A 26,519-nucleotide genomic window follows, 5' to 3' on the forward strand; every position below is an offset into this window, starting at 1 on the left:
TGCTATGTCTAAAATTCTTCGGACAATCTACAATCTAATTCATGACTATCTTAATTCACTACTTACTTCCAAAAGTATGATTGACTATGGAGTTTTGAATAATCAAATTATTCAGGAAGTAAAACATGCAAAACGAAACACAATAATAGAGAAATGATAAAAGGTAGTAAACAAACTCATAAATAATTCTTTATTATTTAATCACCAAAATTCAATTACATTTACTTTGTTACAAGTTTCAAAACCTATCTAACTACTAAAACTAATATCATCTTTCAGACCAATGCTCATAGCATTTTGAACATGTTTAACCCTACTCAGAGCCTTTGTGAGGGGATCTACAAGATTCTCTTCTGATGATACCCTCTTCACGACGAGGTGACCTTATTCTACCCTATGTTTGATGAAATGGTATTTATTTTTGTCGATATATCTTGATCTTTTATCATCTCCTAGTTCCTTAGTTAACGAAACCACTACTTCATTATCATAGAAAAATTCCATTGGCTCCTTGATGGCTGGAAACACTCCAAGGTCTCTAATGAACTTATTCAACCAAATTGCCTCCTATGATGCTTCGCTCGCAGCTATGTACTCTGATTCACAGGTAGAATCAGCCACCGTCTCTTGTTTGGAACTTGTCTAGGTTACCGCTCCTCTATTTAAGGTAAACATCTAGCCAGATTGAGAATGGAAGTTTTCTCTGTTTGTTTGAAAGCTAGCATCACTATACCCATTTACTCTCAACGTATCACTGCAACCAAGCACAAGGACCCATTCCTTACTTCATTGCAGATACTTGAGAATATTCTTAACTGCTATCCAATGAGCTCTACCTGGATTTCCTTGATAACAACTGACTAGGATCAAAGCAAAACCCACATCAGGGTGAGTAAATGTCATAAGATACATGATAGATCCAACGACAGAAGCATATGGAACTCTACACATATATGTTATCTCTGCATCGGTACTCGGGCTCTGAGTCTTATCTAGTTTGGTATTACTCTATATAGGTAGTTCTCTTTTCTTGAAATTTTCCATACTACAATGTTTCAACTCATTTTCCAATTATGTACATTGACTAAGTCCAATTAGTCTTTTGCTCCTGTCTCTCAAAATCTTTATCCCTAGAATATAAGCAGCCTCTCCCAGATCCTTCATAACGAAAAACTTTCCAAGCCAAGACTTAACCACTTTGAAAGTTGGAATGTCATTTCCTATAAGAAGTATGTCATCAACATACAATACCAGGAAGTTTACTATATTCCCACTAGCTTTGACATATAGACAAGATTCATCTTCACTTTCAGAGAAGCTAAATCCCTTGACATTCTTGTCAAAGTAAAGATTCCATCCGCGAGAAGATTTTTTCAATCCATAGATTGATTTCTATTTTGATACTTTGCATTTACAAAAGCCTCTGGCTGACTCATGTAAACATCGATAGCTAACATCCCATTAAGGAAAGCAGTTTTGACATCCATTTGCCAAATTTCATAGTCATGAAATGCATCTATGGCGAGCATTATCCTAATAGATTTAATCTTAGCTGCCGGCGAGAAGGTCTCATTATAGTCAACCCCTAGGGTTTGAGTAAAGCCCTTCGAAACCAGGCAAGCCTTGAAAGTATGTACCTTTCCATCAATGTCAGCCTTCTTCATGAAGATCCATTCGCACCCAATTGTCTTACGACCTGGTACATTATCAACCAAATTCTAAACTTGGTTGTCATACTTGGACTTGATCTCGATGTCCATTACTTCTTCCATTTGGCAGCCTCAGGGCCTACCAGTGGTTCCTTGTAGTTAGTTGATTCATCCAAATTTATTAGTATACTATCACTGATAAATGTATCACCTTCTGTAATAATATGGAAACCATATAACTCAAGTTGCATTCTAACTCTAATGGAACGCCTAAGAGGTAATGAATTGGCAGCTGGTTTAACTGGAATTTCTTCCTCTGTTTGAACCCTATCATCTTCATAGGTTCCTTCATCTCTTGATTCCTGAATGTCTTCAAGATCAATTGTACTCCCACTGTCCTCTTTGCATATGAGCTCACTCTCACAGAAGACTCCTCTTCATGCTACAAAGATCATGTTCTCATTAGGTCTATAGAACAAATATCTAATGGACTTCTATGGGTAGCGGATAAAAATACATCTCTCACTTAGAGGTTCAAGCTTGTCATGAGTCTCTCATCTAGCAACAGCTTCGCAACCCCAAACTTGATATGCGCTAATGAGGGAACCTTCACTGTCCACATCTCATGAGTTGTTTTGGCAACCTTCTTAGTTGGGACAAGATTAAGAATATAGGCGGAAGTCTCTAAGGCATGCCCCCAAAAAGAAATTGGAATAGAAGCTCGACACATCATGGAACAAATCGAGTCCAACAAGGTTCGATTGTGCCTCTCAGCAACACCATTAAGTTGTGATGTCTTAGGAGGTGTCAGTTTTGAAACTATTCCACATTCCTTGAGCTAGTCGTGGAACTCGATACTAAGATACTTAATGCCTCTATCGGATCTAAGAATCTTTATCTTCTTGTCCAATTTATTCTTGACTTCTTGTTTAGACTCTTTGAACTTTTCAAAGGTTTCTGACTTATGCATGATTAAGTCAAAATAGCCATATCTTCTATAATCATCAGTAAAGTCTCATAGAATAGATTAGCATCCCTTGTGATGGATTTAAAGGGCCAACACACATCTGTGTGTATGAGATCCAACAAACCTTCACCACTTTCACAAGAACCAATGAAAGGTTATTGTGTCATCATACTCAAAAGACAAGATTCACATTCATCATCTAACCTTAGGTCAAATGGTTCTAGCACTCCATCCTTTTGGATTTGGGTAATGTGTTTCTTGTTATTGTGTCCAAGACGACAATGCCACAAGTACGCATTATCTATACCATTAGACAAATCAATATGAAAACATTATTACCTAAATTGTCTACTTACACCACAGTTTCATACACATATCACAAGGTAAAGCTTCAAAATAAAAAATACCATTTTTTAAGCAGAAATATAACCATTCTCATCATTAAAAGAATATATAAAACCTTATTTAAACAATGCATGAAAGGAAATAATCTTTCGTGTCATTACTGACGAGTAGCAACAATTCAATAAATCTAAACTAACTCCATCACCGAGCACTAGACTATAAACTCCAATCTTTGTGATAAGTGAAGATCGCCTATTCCCCTATGATCAAGTTTATTCAACCATGCTCCATATTCTCACTTCTTCTTAGCCCCTACAAATCAAAACAAATGTGAAATCCACATCCTATATGAATGACTTAAGAATGAGAAGATGATGAGTTTTTAGATAAGATAATGTCTATACCTGCAGAAGTCGGCTTCACCTTGTCGTCTTTGATCTTTTAAAGATACTTTGAGTAGCTTCATTTCCAATTACCTTTGTCGTTGCAGTAGAAGTAAGTGGCCTCTTAGGGATCAGAGATAAGGGGGCATCAGAACTGGATTTTCCTTTGGGTCCATTTCCTAGCAACCCAGCTTGAGACTTTCCCTTCCATTTTTGCTTTGGAGGACCTTTCATCTTTTTCCTTTCCCTTGACCTATGGACAGAATGAGAGCATTAGCAGGAGTGGAGGCAACACGTTTTCCCTTCATTCTTGTTTCAGCTGTTCGCATGAGGTTGTGCAATTGAGACAAAGTAGTTTCATTATTATTCAAATGATAAGTCAATATCAACTGATCATAACAACTTGGCAAGGAGTTTATCACTATGTCGATTTCCAATTCTTCAACAAAATTTAAATTAAGCTTGACAAGCCTATCCACGTATAGTTACATTCTTTGTATGTGATTTCTAACAGATTCTCACTCTTTCGCCTTGCTAGCTGTGAGGGACTTTACCATGTCGTACTTTTCCTGATGAGCTCGCTTATGGTACTTCTCCATAAACTACTTGTTCATCTCATATGGACATTAATCCTCAATGTATCTCTGCAATTTAGGAGTCATAGTGGCCACCATAATACTAGCAACTTTTGTCGCATCATTGTAGTGATTTTTGTAGGTGACCATTTTGTTTAGGAGTGGCCTACTCTTCGTCGATCTCATCTAATGGTCTCTCAAGGACATACTCCTTGTCCTTGAAACGAAGGGCCATTTTAATGTTGTGCATCCCATCATTGTAGATGGTGCCATCTAATTGCAGCTTGGAGCAGATGTTCAACAAGGAAAAGTTATAGGAGGAGGGAGAGGAACTAGAAGCATCATTTGGAGTAGATATTTGTAAAAGAATGGTGGTTTTGGTCAGATAAGAACAATCCTTAATATAACAACGCAAAAGTAAAATATCAAGGCTAAGATCCAACTAAATAATTCACAACATAGAAAAGGGATGTTGTAATCTGAATATAAATTATATAAAGGTACGTAAATGACGATTTACAATTCTACAATCAAAAAACAAAATTTGAGGGAAATTAAGTCAAGTAAAATTCCTATATCTTTTGGGACTCATTAAAACTATTGAATGCCATGTTTAATCTCAAATCATGCTCTTCCATTTGTGACTGGGATACCAAGGATCATAAACAAGATGTGAATAACCATGCAAATTAGCTTTGTACTCTCGATGTCATTTATCATCTCATTTTAATGTGTCAGTTAACAATACATGCTCCATTAATCAACAATAATTTTCGACATGCCCATTATCACTCTTGATAGTCACTATTAGTGTGTCCGTTAACCACACACGCTCCACTAACTACTATAAAATATAATGTGCAATTTCATGGGTTAGCATACAAATTCAAATTTTCCCAAAGTAACTAAGATTTTGATTTAAAATAAAATATTTACTTACTTATAATTGCATTATACTTATTAATAAGAATTAATTGTCCTATCAAACCCGTTCGGCTAATGACCATCCTCCAATCAAGGAAGCAGTGGGTGAGAGTGGACACCAATTCAACTACCATTTTATAGGTAGTTTCCTTATACCTCATGTACAGATCGTCTTCATGAATGAGGCGTACTAGTGGTTCGACTGACTTAGTTTTATACGTATAGTGACAATTAAACATTTAATTCTACATTACTATAAGGTGTATTGTTTAAAATCTTTTTCAACAATACTTGTTTATATTTAAATTTCAAAAATTAAACAATTAATTTAAATTTAAAAATAAACCAAATAATATTTGACATTAATTATTAAGTTCAATTAATATCTAAATGAATGATTAGGGCACATGCAACCTATGAAGGATCTATTTCTTCATGTAAAGGAAACATACTGTGAACTATCAAAACTACAAAACTTCTTATCTAAATCTGAATTCATAAGATGGAATACATACCTTATTGATTGTGTAAGTAAACATTCAAGAAACCTTTTGTTGATCTTTTAGAAGCAAGCACCACAAGCATCGTACCTCTAGTTGTTCACACCCAACACAAGAAAGAAGGATATTGAGGAGAGAGGGAAAAGGGAATCATAATTTTGGCCTATACTCTCTATGGTATGAGTGGCTGAAAATCATAGCTCTAGGGGCCTTTATATAGTGCAGTCGGGAAATCCTTTATAAGCCCAAACACAATATAATAATAATATGTTGAACTGTGTAATTATCTAACTTTTGAATTATCCACCAATGATAATTGTAGAAACCCTAATGGCTCCTTAAAACTGTTCATAGCCTCAAGGAGGTTATATAATGCCTCTTGTTCAACTATTGAACAATTGCACTTCAGTCCCTACACATTCAATTAGTTCTTTTAATCACCAAATTAATTCCAATTAATTTCTAATTAAATATTACTATTTCCAATTAATATATTTTTTCCATATTATATTAACAACCTTTTTATTTCACTTTATTAATCAAACAATAAATCAATATCTTTCTCTAAAAATATCTTACCCATTGGTAGGTTTGAGGGCAACCCAAAATGATTGTCCTACTATCAATTCAAGTTTATACCAATTATAATTATGGGCTTAGACACCTAATCCAACATTAAATATATACACTAAATTAGGATAATGTTGCTTAAACAAAGTTGGTATTGGAAGTTGATTACATGGATTGTAGTCTAGTTAAGGTCTAAACTGATACTTATAAAGGATGTTTAGATCCAATTAACTTGGATAATAGTATAGTTATACTCTATATTGCGATAGTATCGTGAAGATTGTATTGTTGATGATTAGTGAACTAGTCTAGTTAAACACTAAGGTTCGTGAATGTGACATCCTCATTTTCACGGCCAGAAATGACCGATTTTGTTTATGCTTATATAATAAAATTAGATTAATCTTTCAATTAAAAGTAATGCAAAATTTGTTCCCAAAACAAAATATGATACAAATTTATCAAAGCATTTCTTAAAGAAATGTATTTTTCATTTCATTACAGAACTCGGGATGTCAACATCGATACATATCAAAAGCATAAACAGTACGATATAGGCCTTGCAACATATATTTACATCTACTGGCATATAATCCAAAATCCCTCATCATCATCCAACTATGCTCTTGTTCCACTACCTCTAATACAGAAAGCTGAGTGGGTCAGGCTTGGGAGTCTGGTGAGCACATAGGGTTTTCAACCCACAATAAATAAATTTATTAATTTTATCAACCAACAATAAATGTGTTAATTTTTTCAACCAACAATAACCCTAATTACCTGTAACACCCTGTTCTGAGAAATGTTTGTTCGGAGGCTCAGGATAGGGGCATTTTGGTCTTTTATAACTTTTGAAGTTTTTATTCGAGAGGTTTGGAGCCAGGGTGTGCTGCTAGAAGTGGAGGGCTTCTCGCCACCTTTTCGTGGATATAAATTTCGTCGGAAATGGACTCGGAATGAAGGAGTTATAACATTTTGAAGTTATTGGCAATATTGGTCCTTAAGGGAGAAAGATGACAAAGAAGGACCATGCATGCAAGGTGGTGAGCGCGTGAGTACGCCCAATGTAAGGTTGGGTTACGACCAATGTATAAAGGCATAAGATCGCAAGTGCTTTTGGCGTACGCCCAGCGTACAAGATATACTCCCAGCGTATGTCCAGTGCCCAGAAACCCTAACTTTAGGGTGAGCCACTATATAAAGAACATAATGGCTCAAACCAAAGCATCCTTATCTATTCCTCCAACCTGAGTGAAACCCTAAAACGCATCATCTCTTCATCCTTGGGTGATTTTGACTTCAAGAAGATCATTTTGGTGGCGTAGGCTTGGAGGAGGCAAAAAAGAAGTTGGCAAGGAAGAATCTGGAAGGTTGAAGCTCGTAGATCTGGAATAAAATCCTCATTTTGAACCTTTGGAGGTATAAAGTTCATAACTTTTCTTAAGGGTGCTTAGATCTAGTGTAGTGTGGTTTTGGAGTTACTTTTGGTCCCAAGATTGGATCTTTATGATGAAATTCCGTTTGTGAGCTTGGGGTTGCCACCCTCAAAGCTAAAAGGGTTCCATAAGCAATAAAGATTCCAGCTTGAGTGACTTAATGAGTTCATGCATGAGATTTAGCCCTCTTTATGGAAGAAGAGTATCATTTAGGGGAGTTTGGGCTTGTTGGTCCAACTTAAGTCACCAAGTCAGTGACTTTATGGATTAAGACGTGAAAAATGACTTAGATTTATGTTTGTAGCCTCTGAAGTGGAGTATTAAGCTCTTAATGAGAAATGGACCTAACAGGGGGGTTACGCTGAGCGTACATGCAGGTATGCCCAACATACTCACCACTTACCTAGTACACTTAGCGTACGTGGGGGTATGCCCGACGTACTTGGTCAGTTTCGGCTTCGTGTTATTGGGCCTCGTTTTGGGCCATGCTTTGGACCTTAGTGTGCCATAAGAAGTCAAATGATGCGGTCCAAAAAGATATTTTGGATTAGGGTAAGGCTTATTAGAGGGATTAGGCATGATTTAGCAAATTGGACTATTAGTGGGCCACTAGTGGGCTTGGGAAGCTTACCTAGTATTGGGCCTTAGTTTTGGGCCTTAGTTATCGATCAGGTTGGCTTAGGTGTAGAATGGTCATTCTACCCTATGAAGGGTTATTGAATTGGACTAAGTGATATTGTGGTATTGATAGATCGGGAAGTCGAGTGATTAGCAGCGAGGGGATTAGCCAGCTAGCAGCGAGGGGTATTCACAGGATTCTTCAGTCAGCCTTGCAAGGTGAGTTTTCTCCAGTAGTAATGGGTCTAAGGCACCAATGTCGGCCCATTTATGTGTGTTAGTGAATACCAGATTTAGATTCGAATATTCGATGTCGGGCGAGGCCCAAGGAAGGTTTATATGTATGTTTCCGAGCTACGGCTCAATGCCGGGTGGTACCCGAGGCAGTGGTGTATGTGTGGTTATACTTGTTTTCTTCGTGATACTTGTATATACCTGGTAGGGGGATGAGTGTGGGCGGGGGCCTGTATCTCATCACTAGTTGAGTGTGGACGGAGTTCCATATCTCATTAGTAGTAGAATAGGGGCGAAACCCAAGATAGGCGGGTCCTTGAGACTAGTAGTTATAGTATAGTGATTGTGTTAACTTGTTTATATGTTATTGTTGTATGTGAGTAGCGGGCGCGGCCCAAAGACAAGCGGGGCCTGGTAGAAACATATTTGTATACCGAGCGGGGCTCGATGGCAGGCAAGGTTTGATGTCGGATTCGTCCAACGCCTGGCTGGGCCTGATGTAGTGGGCTGGGCCTGATGTAGTGGGTTGGGCCTAGTGTTTGCAGTATGTGATTATATATGATATGCTATAGGTTGGGGAACTCACTAAGCTTCATGCTTACGGTTTTCAGTTTTGGTTTCAGGTACTTCCGGTAGCGGAGGAAAGAGCTCGGGATGATCGCATGGCACACACCAAGAAGTTTTAGCCTGTGAGGCTTATACTTTGATAAAAGATTATATTTTGAGATGATACTCTGATTTGATATAACAACTTTTTTTTATCAATGAAATGATCTGTTATTATGGTTTTCATTAATTAATTAAAAAGAAATTTTTAGGACCGTATTTTTGAGATGTTACATTACCCATTCCTGTTATCCTCACTTTATGTCCCTAAATACCTATCAAAAGGGACCTAGCCTAAGAATCATCATCGGGATGGACAATACTGCTAAAAGGATTCCTCAGCCATATATTTCCGTACTGCAACCATGAGGGGGATGGAGTACATCGGTGAACACATCATTCACAAACACCTACAGTTACGAGTCTGCTAACGTTCCATTGGACTGTATAGAAAGGTCTGTGGTCGTTACGTATACTCCACTAGATGACTGGAACATCAAAAACTTCGAGGCCTCTCATCATTTTATTTCATCACTCATCAACTATTTCATCTACCCATGTTATACCCAACATATTTGTAGATAAAAATACGTATAAAGTTTAAATCATTCTAAACATGTATAAAACATTCATTCAACATCCATCTCTAATAAACAAACAATATATATACACATAGCACATATTTTATATAAAATACTTCATATCTATGTGTAAGATGAAAGTAACTATACACTCACCTGATAAGATGGTGATTGGATAACACTTCGTTCCTTAAAACAATATTTCTCGATGAAACCGGGAGGTTTTGTCACAATTAGCATTTTTGGTCAACTCTTGATATATCTTGTAACTCTAAGTTTTATGTTATACATGCTACTCATTCAAAAACAATTATTCAAATCAAAACTCACTTGTGAAGCCCTAAACCTAATTCAATGCACTACACTCACTCGACTTTGGGCTTGTAACCCTAACTTCGCAATTCAAACATACTATTGGCCCAGGAATCATTTATTGGGCCTATTGGGCCAATAAACTCACAACTTGATTCTTTTGGGCTATGAATCCTCATTTGGGCCATAATTAGACCCACATTCACTAAGTAATTGATTTGGGGCCATAAGACACATCATTGGCCTTATTGGGCCGAAAACCACCCATTTGTTTTCAATAGCCCGAAAAGCCATTGTTTTTACCTCTTTTGGGCCGAGAGAACCTAATGGGACTTCATGGGCCGTAAAACCTCGATTAGGCCATTGTTTTTTAGGTTTCATTTTAAAATCAAGCCCAATAGACTCTCTTCTTTCATCCTCTCTAAATTCGCAGCCCTATATACAAAAAAAAAAAAAAATTCCAGATGATGAATGTTTGCCACCTCCATATTGCATGAAGGATATCCATGCATTTGCCTCCCAGACATCTAAGACTTACATTGTTATCCAACATACTTCAAGAACTAGTCTCTCTCTTCTCTATCTCCCCCTCCCATCGGCCGAACCCCTCTCATTATACCTCATCCATTTTTCATTTCAAACACAATATTCTCTCATCTCTTCCTCTCAAACTCAAAGAACCCCTCTTATACTTCGCTTCCAAAAATCATGAGTGTGTATGTGGTTGTTCAAAAGTTCCTCACCAAAGATCCCAACTTGGTAAGTTCTTCTTTCACTCTATGGTTTAACTTCAAGTTTACACTAAAAATCTCTCCTTAAACCACTCTTATTTCGTGTTCATACTCCTAGAACCATCTTGATTTCGAAAAATCTCCTCAAGAAGCAAGCTAGGCCAAAAACTTCCTTCTTTCTCCTTCTTCAAAACCGATCAAGCTCAAGGTGAGTTCATACCCCCTTGTTTTTTGTTTTTTACTATGTTTTAGGGGAGGATACAAGTTGCTTTGTGTTAGATCTATGTATATATGCATGTATATCTGTGTTTTTATGTTATATGTTGTGATTATGTTATGAAAACATGTTATATCTTCACCAAACCCGATGTAATTAGCCCATTTGTAAACTAAACTATCTTATGTGATTTACTATGAAGTTGAAATGATTAAACATGCTAAAGATGTTTGAAAACTAAATAAAACTGTATAAGGGGCCATTTTTGACAAATAAAAAAAGTGAGGTCTTTATAACACTCACGGCTTTGAAGAGTACTAAAATATTTATTTTAGATAAAAATGAATCTTTATGATATTCACGGTTTGAAAGGGGTCAAAAGTGTTAATTTTCACAAATGGGCTTCTATTTGGGCCTTCACGGTTTTAATGGGCTAAATTTGTCAATTTTCACAAAATGGGTCTTATTTAGAAACTCACGGGTTCATGGGCCTAAAAGGTAATATTTGACTTTTTATGGATTAAATTGTTATTTTAAACAAAATGGGCCAAAAATGTAAATTTTCGGTTAAATGGGCTGAAAATACCATTTCCATTAAATTTTGGCCATAAATCTTATTTCTATCAAAAGCGGGTTGAAAATGTCATTTTATACAAAATAAGCCCTTAAAAGTAAACTTTCGTTCTTAAAGGGCCTAAAGTGTCATTTTTACCAAAAATGTGTCTTAATTATAAATTTTCGGCCTAATGGGCTAAGAATGTCATTTTTACTAAGAGTGGGCCTTTTATATCATTTTGGTAAATAATTGGGCTAAAACAAGCAATATAATAACAAACGGGCTAATTATGTTGTTCTCACTTTTATTAGGCCTTGTTTACCCATTTTCATGTTATTGGGCCTTTGTGGTCCATTTACATGCTTATTGGGCCTGATACTTTCATTACATGTTATTGGGCCTTAGTGACCCATTTACATGTTTGATAGGTCCTGTATACTGCTTATGTGTTTATTAGGCCTTGTTAACCCATCTACATGCTCGACATGCCTGTTATACTCATTTAATGCTTATTGGGCCTCATTCATTCATATACCTACACATTGGGCCTTGTAACCTAAATACATACATGGAAACATTATTTAAAACATTAAACAGGGTGTTACAATATTCGTGTAAAGATAGTTAAGTTTCTTGTGAGATGTTCTTTCATTCGTAGCTACCTAGTGTACAACCCTAAGTCCTGTAGTTATAACCAGAGTCTCCTGGAGGAAGAGTGAGTGTTTATGTGTAGATCTATATGGGGTTGACAACCCCGCACGTGAGTTGTTCGCTACAGCTAGACTAGGCCAGTCTAGGGTGACAAACGTCTTACCTTAAACAAGTTGACGCATGAAAATCGTCATGACAGATAGATAAGTCATATCAAGCATGGTTATAATGACTCACATAGAAGTTAACTCCACTATAAATTTACGGAATACATATACATTTCTGGTGATACAAAATCATACATATATTGTTACTCGGTCTTAGGGTTTTTAGACCACAACACTTTTATAAGCAGAAAATATCGGATTTTCTAGGAAACATACATTATACATTACCTTCTACTTACAACAAAAAAATATAGGATTTTCAGATTTTCTGGAATACTCTCTTTATACATTTTCAAAACATATACACACATACTTTAATACAAGATTTGACACAAAACTTCCAAACCATTTTTATAGAAAATATTGGATTTTCTGGTTCTTACAAAGTGATACAAAACTTTTCATACAAACATGCTTATAATCACCAACATTATATATGTTGACAGTTTTCAAAATAACTTGTATTCTTAGGCAATCGTTAAGCAGGTCGGTCTGCAGGAACTTGTGGATTATGTTGCATTTTGTTTCCATCATACGCTTATTATTTTGGGGATGTAACTTTTGTGAACAATTACAATAATGTAAACCCAGTATATAGTATGTTGTATTATTGTATTTGTGATGATGATGTTTGTTTTGATTCAATTATATACACTGTGATGATATTACAAGTTGAAGTCACCTAACCCCCAGACGTTTTCGCCGTTCTGGTTGGGGGTGTGACAGGTTTGCTCAAAACTGGGCTTTACGTGTGTAGAGTTTTGACTCGAAAAACTCTTTTTTCTCGGAGACTTCGGGCTCTCCAAGGCTTTCTTTTGGTGCTAGGATGGTACCCTAGGCTTCGGGGGGGGGGGGGGGTTAGTGTAGTTTAAGAGAGAATATAGGGTGAAAAAAGTGTTGAAATTTGTAAAAGAAATCGGTCAGCCGTGCGCCCCTTTTAGAGGTGGCCGAAGCCTCTCATTACGCTGAGCGTAAGTTTTTGGTACGTGGGGCGTACTACTTTATTCAACTCAACGTTGGGCGTACTCACGTACGCTAGGCGTAGGGGGAACGTGGCGTCTGATCGGATTCCGAGCTTCGGACGCATTATAGCTATAGACAGGTGTCCATCATGCGAAGTTATAGGGTGACGTGGCAGACTTCGGACCATGTACACAAGTACACTGGGCGTACTCTTGTACGCTAAGCGTACTCCCCCGAATTTTGCTTTTCAAACTTCAAAAATTTATAACTTTCGCATACAAGCTCCGTTCTTAACGTTCTTTATATCCACATGTAGGTAAGACTATGTTCTACAACTTTCATTTAGACTCCGTCAGCTAATTTTGAATTTCTTTTAAAAGTTATATTTTTAACAGGCTAGGACCGGAAAAGTATGTTAAAAATTCATAACTTCTTCATTCGACATCTGTTTTCGTCTGTCTTTTTACCGTTGAACCATTATCGAGAAGATCTTCGATTCTTCTTTAGGTTGTGTCGGCTAAAAATCGTTTGATCTATAATTCGAATTCCGGGTTGCACACTGCTATGCAAAATCTTAGAATATTTATAACTTCCTCATACGAAGTCAGATTTGAACATTGTTTTAATGCACGCTCTAGGTTTAACGTATACTACAAACTTTATTTAGATCGCTAAGCCTAAAAAGCACTTTATCATAAACTCACTTTTTTTTTGTCACACAGCGTCGTGTCGGTTCTGTCGCGAAACTTCGACACGTCATAACTTATTCGTTATAACTTGGATTTTGGTATTCTTTATATCTCTGGAATCCTTGTTGCGACCACTACAACTTTCTTAATAGATATTGAGTTTGTTTAACATTTTATTTTTTATGTTTATTTTCATCCTTAATTCATTATATCATAATAATTAAGTATAAAGCACATAATACTCAAATAATTCATTTTTATTACTTCAAAATAAGTTATATTGGTTGACCTAGACTATTATATCATCTTTAATATGTAGCTCATAAGAATGGGCTTTACAATTCTCTCCCCCTTAGGATGATTCCATCACCGGAATCATATACTAGCAAACAAATACGGATAGTGACTCATCATGTCACTCTCCGTTTCTCCGGTGATATTTGGCCCATTCATATGTTTCCATCACACAAGCACTAAATCAACCATTTTTCGTTGCAACTTTTTAGTCTTATGGTTAATGATTGCCTTTGGTTCTTCAATTAGCCTCTTGCTTTCATCCATTCTTAACTCATAAATTGGAATTATGTCGGGAACTTCTCCCGTGAACTTCCTCAAATAACGCACATGGAAGGTGTTATAAATATCATATATTTGGTACGTGGGGCGTACTACTTTATTCAACTCAACTTTCCTTTTTACCAAATGTTATAAGTCTCTTCCATGGTGAGACTTTAAGTAAAACTGAATCTCCAACTTCGAATGTCATTGGTTGTCTTTTCTTATTAGCATAGCTCTTTTCACAATCCTGAGCTGCTAACATCCTTTAGCTAATCACTTTCATCTTTTCAGTAGTCTGATGGACTATCTCGGGTACCATAAACTACTTTTTTCCGGCTTCAAGCCAATATGACGGCCTTTGACACTTTTTTCAATAAAAAGCTTGATAAGGTGCCATCTTGATGCTCGAGTGGAAACTATTATTGTAAGAAAATTCTACCAGAGATAAATGTTCATCCTAGTTACCTTGGAATTCTAAGGTACAAGCTCTTAGCATATCCTCGAATGTTTGAATCGTTTGTTCGCTCTAACCATCGGTTTGCGGATGGTAGGTTGTACTTAGACACAACTTCGTACCTAATTACTCTTGTAGACTTCTCCAAAACCTTGACGTGAAACGACTATCACGATTTGATACAATTGTTAAAGGAACAATGCGAAGTCTTACTATCTCCTTCACGTAAGCATTTGCAAGTTTATCCATAAACCATTTTTCATTGGCTGCTATGAAGTGTGCGCTTTTAGTAAACCGATCAACGACCACCCAAATCATGTTGTGACCGCTCTTCGTTCTGGGTAGTTTAGTCACAAAATCCATAGTGATGTCTTCCCATTTACCCATAGGTATAGGTAAAGCTTCTAAACTCCCATACGATTTCTGATGTTGTGCCTTAACCCTTGCACATGTCACACACTCGACCACATACTTTGCAACATCGAGCTTCATCATCGACCACCAGTAGTAGGGTTTTAGATCCCTATACTTTTTTGTGCTGCCAGTATGAATCGAGTACATGTTCTTGTGAGATTCTTCCATTAGAAGATCACTTATTCCTCCCATCTTACATACCCAAATCCTATCTTGGAATACCTTCACTCCTTAACCGATTGTACCAAACACTAATGTTTTGCCCAAACGTTATTCCTTTCGTTCATTTTTCTCTAAAGCTTCTTCCCGAGCTTTCTTGATGCTTTCTACACTCGTTGAGACAACTTCGATTCTTAATGCTCTTGGCCTTTTCCTTTCAAGGCTCACTTGTCGGCTTAAAGCATCAGTTACAACATTTTCTTTACCAGGTTGGTAAAGTATTTCATATTCGTAATCCTTAAGTAACTCTAGCCAGCATCATTGTCTCATGTTCAATTCCTTCTGATTAAAGAGATACCGAAGACTCTTATGATTAGTGAAAAGTTTGCACTTTGTGCCATAAAGATAATGCCTCCATATCTTTAGGGTAAATACTACCGCTACTAACTCTAAATCATGATTGGGGTAGTTCTTTTTCCCATTCTTTCAATTGTCTCAATGTGTATGCTATCACTTTATCCCTTTGGGTCAGCATACAACCTAACCCAACTCTAGATGCATCGCTATAAACTGTGAAGTCTTCAACTCCATCAAGTAAAGAAAGAATCGGTGCTTCACAAACTTCTTCTTTAGCTTCTCGAATGTTTCCTCGTGCTTCTCATTCCAAGTATAAGTAGCTTCTTTAGGGGTCAAAGTTGTCAATGGAGCAACTATCGAAGAAAAGCCTTGGATAAATATTCGGTAATATCCAGCTAATCCCAGAAATCTTTGGATCTCCATGGGACTTTTTGGTTGTTCCCACTTTATTATATCTTAAATCTTAGTTGGGTCAACCATGATCCCTTATTGGTTAACCATATGACCTAAAAATTGGACTTCTTGAATCCAAAAATCACATTTGGAGAACTTTGCATACAACTTCTTCTTCTTTAGAGCTTCTAACACTTCTTTTACTTTAGATATAGAAATCGAATGGTCATATTCTAAGGACCTTCCTTTGCACGTCGTAAAAATACTTAATGAATTGCACTATTGTCTTTACGAGTCAAATACTAACACTAAAGGAACCTTCCTTCATGTTCTAATGTGGTACAATCACATCATAACATGTATCATTTCTAGCTAATGCCTACTTAATACTTTAACAAAGGTTATTATACTTCTATTAATTACTCCAATCATCTCATTGTCAAATCTTTCGACTAAAGTTGGTCACTACACTAGACATGGTTCTCTGAATGAATCAACTCACTTTGCAGATTTATATCAACCATAATCGATTCTTTATGACCACTAGGGTTTGAAAAAAAAATCATATTCCTAGTCATCACCGAAATGATGGTAATGACGGAATTGACGAAATAAATTTAGCTACCAATGCCTTAGTTACCTTATGACTTTTTCTGATCCAAGTGAGAGTCTTGTGCTTCGAGTAGTATAAGCCTCTACTACCTTTCACACCTACTCATATTCATCCTAAGAATTTCCATGCAATCCCAAAGTCACCATACCAAAAATCATAAAGCAACTTATCACACATGAGTGTGCTTAGACAAGCACATACAAAAATTCCTCCTGGACTCAACTATGGATTTCATGTCTCTATCAAGCACATCTTGGCTTTCATAGACTCACCTTCTAGGACCCTTCTCACGTATATACTTGATTTAGCATATTCTCATACTTTTCATAGTTCTCTAGGAATTTCACTTCCAAACTTTTCACAAAAATTCTTTCTTGGGTAGTGCTAGTCTACAAGGCACACTAAACCAGAATATACTCTGGCGGTATGGAGACAAATGATCTCCAACTACTTGTATAATTTTCTAACTCATGCAAGTTTCCATGCATATCATCCTTCCATGACATCGTCATTAATCTTAGAAGGTATGCTTCTCATTTGTATATTTTTCATGTCTACTTCATAAGAGTCAATCCTAGGAAGTCTTCATTTTAGCGGCATCTCAACATGTTCTACTAGCTTCAACTTAGTTCTCTGTCATTCTTAACAGCATTATCTCTTCTCATACAATACTATGGGCATATTTCTTCTTCAACTAAGTATTCCACATTACCTAGACAACTAAGTCACTCAGACTTTCACAACCAAATGATTCATTTCACCACCCTAATCATGTATGTTAAAGTCGGCTTAACACACTATCCAACTTTCGTAAGGATGGGATAGATGTCAATTGTCACTCTGTATTTTTAAATACTAAGTCCAAGCATCCTGTATAGGGTACAAATCAGCTCTTATTACACCACTCGAACTGCATACTATATCACAATGCTAGACAAGGTATTGGCTTATTGAGTCTAAAAACTCTGTTAGCTTTTCCTTTAATCTCCATTGAATTCTTCTTAATCTTACACAACATCCATTTCAGTATCATCGAATTATTTATCACCATCTTTAGCTCTTCTAACTCCATAAGCAATCACTGCTTCATTCTGGTCAGTGGTGGAACAAATTCATGGATTATGCCAATTCATTCATCTCGTCCAGAAGTACTTCAAACACACAACATTCCTCCAAAGGTGTTATTATTTCATAAAATACCACTTTATAGGTATTAATACACAATTTACGATATCATTTGGTAGGTATTATTTTACGATATACATCGATCGTTATTTATGAAGTTATTGATGTCAACTATCGTAATTCACCTTATCACTCTGAAACATTACATGCTAGTTCAAATATCGTAGTCATACGCTTAGAATCCTGAACACATAAGGTTTCCAGATCCGGTCGGCAACAGACCATAGATCTACACAAATAATGGCATATATGTCAAACATATAACATTTAGCACATACAAGCATTTTGGGCATCTTTCCTAAAATATACTAGTGTCCGTGTCTAAACTATGGTAGACACTCATCTCACGATCATCACTTAGCATGCTAAGTTTAAGTCTATAAATCCTACAAATTCCTAGTTCGCTTAAACTAATGCTCTGATACCAACTATTACATCCCCATTTTCACGGCCAGAAAAGACTGATTTTTTTATGCTTTTATAAAAAAAATTAGAGTAATCTTTAAATTAAAAGTATTGCAATATTTGTTCCCAAAACAAAATACGATAAAGATTTATCAAAACATTTATTAAAGAAATGTATTTTTCATTTCATTAGAAAACTCGGGATGTCAACATCGATACAGATCAAAAGCATAAACAGTATGATATAGCCCTTACAACATATATTTACATCTACTAGCCTATAATCCAAAATCCCTTATCATCATCCAACTATACTCTTGTTCCACTACCTCTAATACAGATAGCTAAGTGGATCAAGCTTGGGATTCTGGTGAGCACATAGAGTTTTCAACCCACAATAAATAAATTTATTAATTTCGTCTATTAACAATAAATTTATTAATTTCTTCAACCAACAATAACCCTGATTACCCGTTCCCGTTATCCTCACTTTACATCCCTAAATACCTATCATAAGGGACCTAGCCTAAGAATCATCATCGGGATGGACAATACTGCTAAAGGGATTCCTCAGCCATATATTTCCGTACGGCAACCATGAGGGGGGTGGAGTACATCGGTGAACACATCATTCACAAACACCTACAGTTACGAGTCTGCTAGCGTTCCACTGGACTGTATAGAAAGGTCCATGGTCGTCACTTATACTCCGCTAGATGACTGAAACATCGAAAACTTCGAGGCCTCTCATCATTTTATTTCATCACATATCAACTATTTTATCTACCCATGTTATACCCAACATATTTGTAGATAAAAATACATATACAGTTTAAATCATTCTAAACATGTATAAAACATTCATTCAACATCCATCTCATATAAACAAACAATATATATACACATACACGTATTTTATATAAAATATTTCATATCTATGTGTAAGATGAAAGTGACAATAAATTCACCTAATAAGATGGTGATTGGACAGCACTTCGTTCCTTAAAACAATCTTTTTCGATGAAACCTGGAGGTTTGCTCAAAAACTGGGCTTTACGCCAGCAGAGTTTCGACTCGAAAAACTCTTTTTTCTTGGAGACTTCGGGCTCTCCGGGGCTTTCTTCTAGTGCTAGGATGGTACCCTAGGCTCCGGGGGTTTAGTTTAGTTTAAGAGAGAGTATAGGATGAAAAAGCGTTGAAAATTGTAAAAGAAATCGGGCAGCCCCGCGCCCCTTTTATAGGTAGCCGAAGCCTCTCATTACGCTGAGCGTAAGTTTTTGGTATGCGGAGCGGACTACTTTATTTAGCCCTGCGTTGGGCGTATACTCCTACACTGGGCGTAGGGGGAACATGGCACCTGATCGGATTCCGAGCTTCGGATGCGTCACAACTATAGACACACGTCTAGCATGCAAAGTTATAGGGTGGTGTGCCTGACTTCGGACCATATACACAAGTACGCTAGGCGTACTCCTGTACGCTAAGCGTACTCCCTCGAATTTTGTTTTTCAAACTTCAAAAATTTATAACTTTTGCATACGAGCTTCGTTTTTGACGTTCTTTATATCCACGCGTAGGTAAGACCGTCTTTCGTTTAGACTCTGTCAACTAAGTTTGAGTTTCTTTTTAGAGTTATATGTTTAACAGGCGGGACATGAAAAGTCCGTTAAAATTTCATAATTTCTTCATCTGACGTCTGTTTTCGTCTGTCTTTTTACCGTTGAACTACTACTGACAAAAATTTGGGCATTCGTTTTATGCACGCTCTCGGATTAACGTATATTACGAATTTCATTTAGATCGCTAATGATAAAAAACATTTTATTGTAAACTCACTTTTTACGTCACACAGCGTCGTGCCGGTTTTGTCGCGAAACTTCGACATGTCATAATTTCTTCGTTATAACTCAAATTTCGGTATTCTTTATATCTCCGGAATCCTTGTTACGACAACTACAATTTTCTTCATAGATATCGGGTTTGTTTAAAAATTTATTTTTGATGCTTATTTTTATTCTTAATTTATTATATCATAATAATTAAGTGTAAAGCACATAATACTCAAATAATTCATCTTTATTACTTCAAAACAAGTTACATTGGTTGACCTAGACTGTTAAATCGTCTTTAATGCTTAGATCAGAAACACAAGCGTTACAGTGAGTGACTATAAGTTCAAGAAAGAGCGTTAGTTATATCCTGTGTTGTAAAAATATTACATAGATTAGAAAATTTGTATTGGAGGTTGGTTACGGGTATTGTAAACTTATATAGTAATAGACTAAGACCCAAAAAAGATGCTTAGTTCAATTAAGTTTTGGAAATTATTTAGCATTAGATTAAGGATATGTGAGAATCTGTATTAGACCATCAACATGTATGTCTAAGTTATCCAAGGGAGTATAGATGGTCAGCCCTGACTTAACTGTCTTATGGTATTGATGAATCATATTAATCCAAAAATGATTATGTGTTCATTTGATGCGCCCCATCCCTCTCATGGCTGCCTTTAGCGACTAACGCCTGTTGCCAAGGCTCTCCAAAGCAGTATAGTCAAATCGTAGCTTATAGTAAATCCATCAAGATAGATCTCATAAGATCACTCCTATAGGATCAACATGTAAGGATCGACGAGATGTGTAACTAAGATTAAAGTGTCTTATAGATGTTTCTGATGTGTTGATTGGATGACAGTTGGTTTTGTAGGTTTATTAATTATGATTTATTATCATAATAACATTGTAGGATTGAAAACTCTATGTATTTCATCAGATTTCCCAGCCTGACTCACTCTATTTATATGCATCATAGGTAGTGATATTAAGACTACTGAAGACTTGAATAAGATGCTGAGTGATTGAAGAGAAGACTTGCAATATTATTCAAGACCGTTATGTTTCTACGTTGTAACTTATGTAATATATTGATTATAACATCCTTAGTTTGAGACAATAATTTGTACTCAAAATGTTTAATAAAATGGGATTTTCACAAACCAATATATTATGAGCGTAAAAAAAATCTTTTTTTCCGTTCTGAAAAAGTGGGGATGTCAAAGTTAGCACCACCACCTTTATTAACCACCACATATACATTCACAAATTTTCCTCTAACCACATTAATCACCTGGATCAAGTGTCTAACACCATCATCATCAACTATGACTATATAATAATATATTTTAGGATGTTGGAAAGCAAGACTAATATTATATTTATCGTAAATCATAGTTGGCTATTAGGGCGTGTTCGGCACGGAACGTTTGAGAGCTTCTAGCTTCTAGCGTTTGATAAAACGCTCCGTTTAAAACAAAAAATCTCGTTTGACACTACAAGCTTCTAGCGTTTAGTTTAATCAAAACGCTCCAAATCCAAATGTCACTTCATGTAGCGTTTAACAAAACACTACAAGCTACAAGCTACCCACTACCTGCTATAGGGCGTGTTTGGCAAAAGTAGATGTTAGCTTGAAGCGGGTAGTGGGTAGCAGGTAACGTGTAGCAGGTAGCTGTAACTTTTATTTGTTATATGAGTGTTTGACAGAAGTAACTGAAAGCTTTTGAAATATATAAAATTACATAAAATGACAACTGATTAAAAATAAATAAATATATAAATTTATTTTAAGGGTAATTACGAAAATTGATTTCAAAAGCTCAATAGTGTTTTGCTAAACGCTACATAAAGTAACTTTTAGATTTGTAGCGCTTTGTTTAAACTAAAAGATAAACGCTCGTACTACAAAACGGTACTCTTTATTTGAACTAGAGCGTTTTGTCAAAAGTTAAAAGCTAGAAGCTTCCAAACGCTTTCAAAAGCTTCGTACCAGACACGTCCATAAACTACCCGCTACCAGTTAGTTTTGCCAAACATGTCCTTAGTCATTTGAAAGTTAAAAAAAATCTTCCATTTTATACCTACATATTATTGAGCTGAAAGTTGAAAATGGATCCAAATTACAATCCATGTGCACAAGATCGTAGGTAGACCGAATGAAATTGCAGTGAGCCTAGTCACTTTCTTGTGGTGATTTTTAGAAAAATCCTAGTTGATCGCTATTTTTTGAAAAGAAATTAGGAATATTGATCAATTTTATAATTTTCTCTAAGTTTTTTTATCAAATAAACTCTTGAACCTACTAGTTGTTGGAAATGATTTTTACTTAGTGGTGACAATGGTTAGGTTATTGGGTTATTAAAACTTAACCCATACACGACCCATATAAATATCTGTGTCGTCTTATTCAACCCTAACCCAAATTAGCCATAAACAGATCAACTCATTTGATTATACATGTTCGTGGGTTAGATATGAGTTCATGGGTCCCATGAAAAAAATATAAATATCACATATATATTTATTGGTTCTTATACTCTCATTTATTTAATAAATATGTTTTAGTTTTTTAATATAACAAAATAAATGAGTTCATGGGTCAACCCGTAAAGTTATGTGTAAACCCAAACACTATCCGTATAACAAACGAGTTGCGGGTTAGCATGTCAGAAAATAGAACTCAAACCCGTTAATCTTAGTTTAGTGGTAATCTTCATAAAAGTCTCAATATTTTAATTGTTGGTACAAAAAAAAACGTAATATCATAGATTAGTTTTAGACTGATATTTACAAAAGTTTTAATATTTTTGTTATTGGTAAAAAATAATGTAATTTTCAAACAAGTTTTAATATTTTGATCAATGCACGAAAAATGATAGGATGCTAGATAAATTTATGAAATCAGCCAAAAAAAAAAAAGTTATTCTAAACTTTTAGCCCGTAATTTGTTTTTTTTTATAAACAAAAATTAATTTGATATTAAACCCTAAATAGACTTAATATATTGAAACTTTGTTGAGGTTCTTTTTAGGAAATGTTCTAGATTACTTTAATAATAATTGTGAACAAAAATACATAATAATAATTGGTATAACATAATAGTTGTTTACCTTGTTAAGGTATTAACTCATTTAAGTATTTGCCTTATTGACTTATTGCAACGACCATACTTTTTATTTCATTTACAATGTTAAAGCAGTTAAGCAATACTATTAAATATCGGATGTAAAACAAAAATCATCGTAGATATAACAAGATCTTACCCTTTTCAAAAAGAACACACACACACATTCCTCTGTTTTACGAAACCAGACAAAAATGGCGTCTCGAAGTTTTCCGGAGATGCCCACTCCGTCGTCGCTTCTGTCGGCGTACGCCTCAATGTCAACATCAATCATGCTCTTCCGTACAATGTTTGACCAGCTCTTCCCTAGACAACTCCGGCGATACGTCGTCGACGCCGTCCGATTCTACTGGAAACCCAAATCCTCCAAGCTCACTCTCGTCTTCGAGGAGAAAGACGGCATGTCCATGAACCACATGTTTGAAGCTGCCGAAGCCTTCCTCTGTTCAAGAATCAACCCCGATTCTGAACGACTCAGGTGATTCCCGAATCCCGAGTACTAGTAATTTCTTGTTTCTGGATTTTGATCTAAAACCTACCCGGAATCTTATGTTTTCAATGATCATAGGATCACGAAATCTGTGAAGGAAAACCACATCAATATCAAGTTTGCAGATTCTGAGGAAGTAGTGGATTCGTTTGAAGGGATCAAGCTTACATGGAAATACGTTCGTCACCAGCCACAGCCAAGCGGCGGCGGCGGGGACGACTCTGGTTACGGCGGCGGAAAGAATAGCTCCGGCGGCAGCTTTTCACTCGAGAGGAAATACATCGAGTTGAAATTTGACAAAAAATACAAAGAGACTATAATAACTTCTTACTTGCCTCTGATAATTAAAAAATCTCAAGAACTTGAGAACGAGAAGAAAGTCGTGAAGCTCCATAACCTCCAATCATACGGCGGCGGACCCGGCGGATTCAAGGAATCGGTGAATCTTGACCACCCATCAACGTTTGACACATTGGCGATGGATCCGAAGATGAAAAAGGCGATCATTGATGATTTGGATTTGTTTTTGAAAAGAAAGGATTTTTACAGGAGAGTTGGGAAGGCGTGGAAGAGAGGGTATTTACTGTATGGTCCGCCGGGGACGGGGAAATCGAGCTTGATTGCTGCCATGGCGAATTATCTGAAGTTTGATATTTATGATTTACAGTTGATGAATGTTGGGAGTGATTCGAGTTTGAAGAAATTGATGTTGAGAACTTCGAATCGATCGATACTTGTGATTGAAGATATTGATTGTAGCATACAGTTGCCTGATCGGAAGGGAGCCATGCCCATGTTCTCCAAACTTCCCGATGTTAAACCTGTTCGTGATTCCCAGGTTTGTTTTTCTTTAATTAATTTCATATTCATTTTTATTTGTTTATTTTGCTAATCTGAGTTTGATTGCCAAGTGGATGCATGCATTTGATTGGTATAACTTTCTTTTTGTGTATTAAAAATTAAAAGGTGTGTATTTATACTGAATATTCATAAATGATAAAACCTTTGCTTTATTTGGACAACATGCAATTATTATAGTATCATTTTTTTTTTTGTTTTTGGCACTTTTTGTCTTGGATTCACACTTCAAATAATTACTATATATTAAAATTATATGATTATAAAATTATAAAAATGTATGATAACTTTTATTTTTTTATTGAAGAATGCCAAAATGTAATAAACATAATATACAATTTTTTAGTAAAATTTCTACCCTTGCATTCTTATCTATATGTTATTTTTAGTAGAAGATAGAAATCTCCGATAAAATTCTAATATTTTGAGTCAGTTTACGGTTTAATTTCAATTTTTATTTTTTAGATAGAAAAATTCTGATTATTTTATATTTTACACAAATTTTTTCAGCAGAAAATAACAGATATTATATCAAATTACATAATCTAGACTTTTTTATTAAAAAATAATGATGGAATTAAACCTTCAATTGTCCCAAAAGATTGGAACTTTCAAAATATTTATCAGTTTCATGAATTTTTATAAATTACTTTATAACACGTTCCCACGTCCCTAAGTATCTGATTTTTTATTACTTTTTATATAACTGATTCAAAAAATAAAAACGATTTATTAACTACACCCCTTCGCCCCACACCACCAAGATTTAACTTTAGCTAATTAAACTGATCTCATGTACTTGAATTTTCAAAATCATGGATTTTTTTTATAGCACATACGAGTAATTTTGTTTTACATCTCATTATTTTTGTAGTTCTCTTTATCGGGGCTTTTAAACTTCATAGATGGGTTATGGTCATGTTGTGGGGATGAACGCATCATAATCTTTACAACAAACCACAAAGAAAGACTCGATCCAGCATTGCTTCGACCAGGAAGGATGGATGTGCACATTCACATGTCATACTTAACGACTGAAGGGTTTAAGACACTAGCTGCTAACTATCTCAACATACACGATCACCATTGGAGATTTAGGGAAATTAAAGAGTTGATTAATGACACCAAAGTTACACCAGCTGAGGTAGCGGAGGAACTCATGAAGTCTGATAATTCGGAGGTTGTATTAGAAGGGCTTGTAAATTTTTTGAAACGTAAGAAGACAGAAGATGAAATAACGAAAGATGGAGTGCATTATGGAGAAGGTGAAGTTCGTGAACCAAAAAAGGCAAAAGTTATTTCATGATTGAAGAACTAGGGTGGATAATTTTAACAATTATGTTTGATTTACCATGCAATTGAGCTATTGTTATATTAATTTATGTATAATAACAATATATTTATATTTTTAGAGGCATGCACAATCTGATATCAGAAATTCACAAAATGTACTTTATTTTCTACATATAATTGCAAAGTATATATTTATTTAGAAATAAGAACAATGTGTATAATTGTTTTTAATTATAACAACATACTTATACTTACATTTTGTTACTAATAATAGTAATATACGTCATGAAATTTGTAAAAGTTTTATTTACATATTGCCATTATCAATAAGTTTTAGTATATTTGTAATTATAATAATGTATTTTGTTAATACTAATATTTTTCGAAACATTAAATTATCAGCTAGCAAGCACACAAAACAACAAAAAATGACAAATTACGATAAATCGGATGTTGTGCTAAGTGTATGGCTATCAGGATACATCACGCCACTTAGCGTGACCACATCTTGGCCACGTTCGTAACACCCCTCGCTTGTGTATTATAAAATCATACATTTAAAACTATTTTTCAGTTTTAAAATAAACTTGAAAGCTTTTAATAAGTTTGCGGAATATCAAATGGTACAAAAAGTTATCAAAAGATTTGTTGTTTTAAAAAGGCAAGGTAATAATAGATATCGAAGCATGGATCAAGCTCAACAAATT

The 26,519-nt window shown here is 35.5% G+C and overlaps 1 protein-coding gene and 1 long non-coding RNA gene across 2 annotated transcripts; one reads left to right on the forward strand and one right to left on the reverse strand.

Moving 5' to 3' along the window:
• Window positions 1–23,273: 23,273 nt before the first annotated feature.
• Window positions 23,274–23,967, reverse strand: LOC145036890 (uncharacterized). The gene is made up of 2 exons (XR_013678578.1): window positions 23,830–23,967; window positions 23,274–23,750 (listed from the first exon to the last, which is right to left on the reverse strand). It is a non-coding gene; the product is annotated as an uncharacterized LOC145036890 (long non-coding RNA).
• Window positions 23,366–25,966, forward strand: LOC145036888 (AAA-ATPase At3g50940-like). Its single transcript, XM_078985419.1, has 3 exons — window positions 23,366–23,649; window positions 23,740–24,499; window positions 25,394–25,966. Exons 1-3 carry the CDS (start codon window positions 23,366–23,368, stop codon window positions 25,823–25,825), a joined length of 1,476 nt encoding a protein of 491 aa, XP_078841545.1. The 3' UTR covers window positions 25,826–25,966.
• Window positions 25,967–26,519: the final 553 nt, after the last annotated feature.

Source organism: Lactuca saligna, chromosome 3, assembly GCF_052625555.1.
Source record: "Lactuca saligna cultivar CGN05327 chromosome 3, ASM5262555v1, whole genome shotgun sequence".
Taxonomy (NCBI): Eukaryota; Viridiplantae; Streptophyta; class Magnoliopsida; order Asterales; family Asteraceae; genus Lactuca; species Lactuca saligna.

Coding starts and splice junctions, on each gene's coding strand:
- LOC145036888 (XM_078985419.1), top strand. CDS start 23,366: ATGGCGTCTCGAAGTTTTCCGGAGATGCCCACTCCGTCGTCGCTTCTG. Junction 23,650..23,739: donor CCCGATTCTGAACGACTCAG/GTGATTCCCGAA, acceptor CAATGATCATAG/GATCACGAAATCTGTGAAGG. Junction 24,500..25,393: donor AACCTGTTCGTGATTCCCAG/GTTTGTTTTTCT, acceptor TTATTTTTGTAG/TTCTCTTTATCGGGGCTTTT.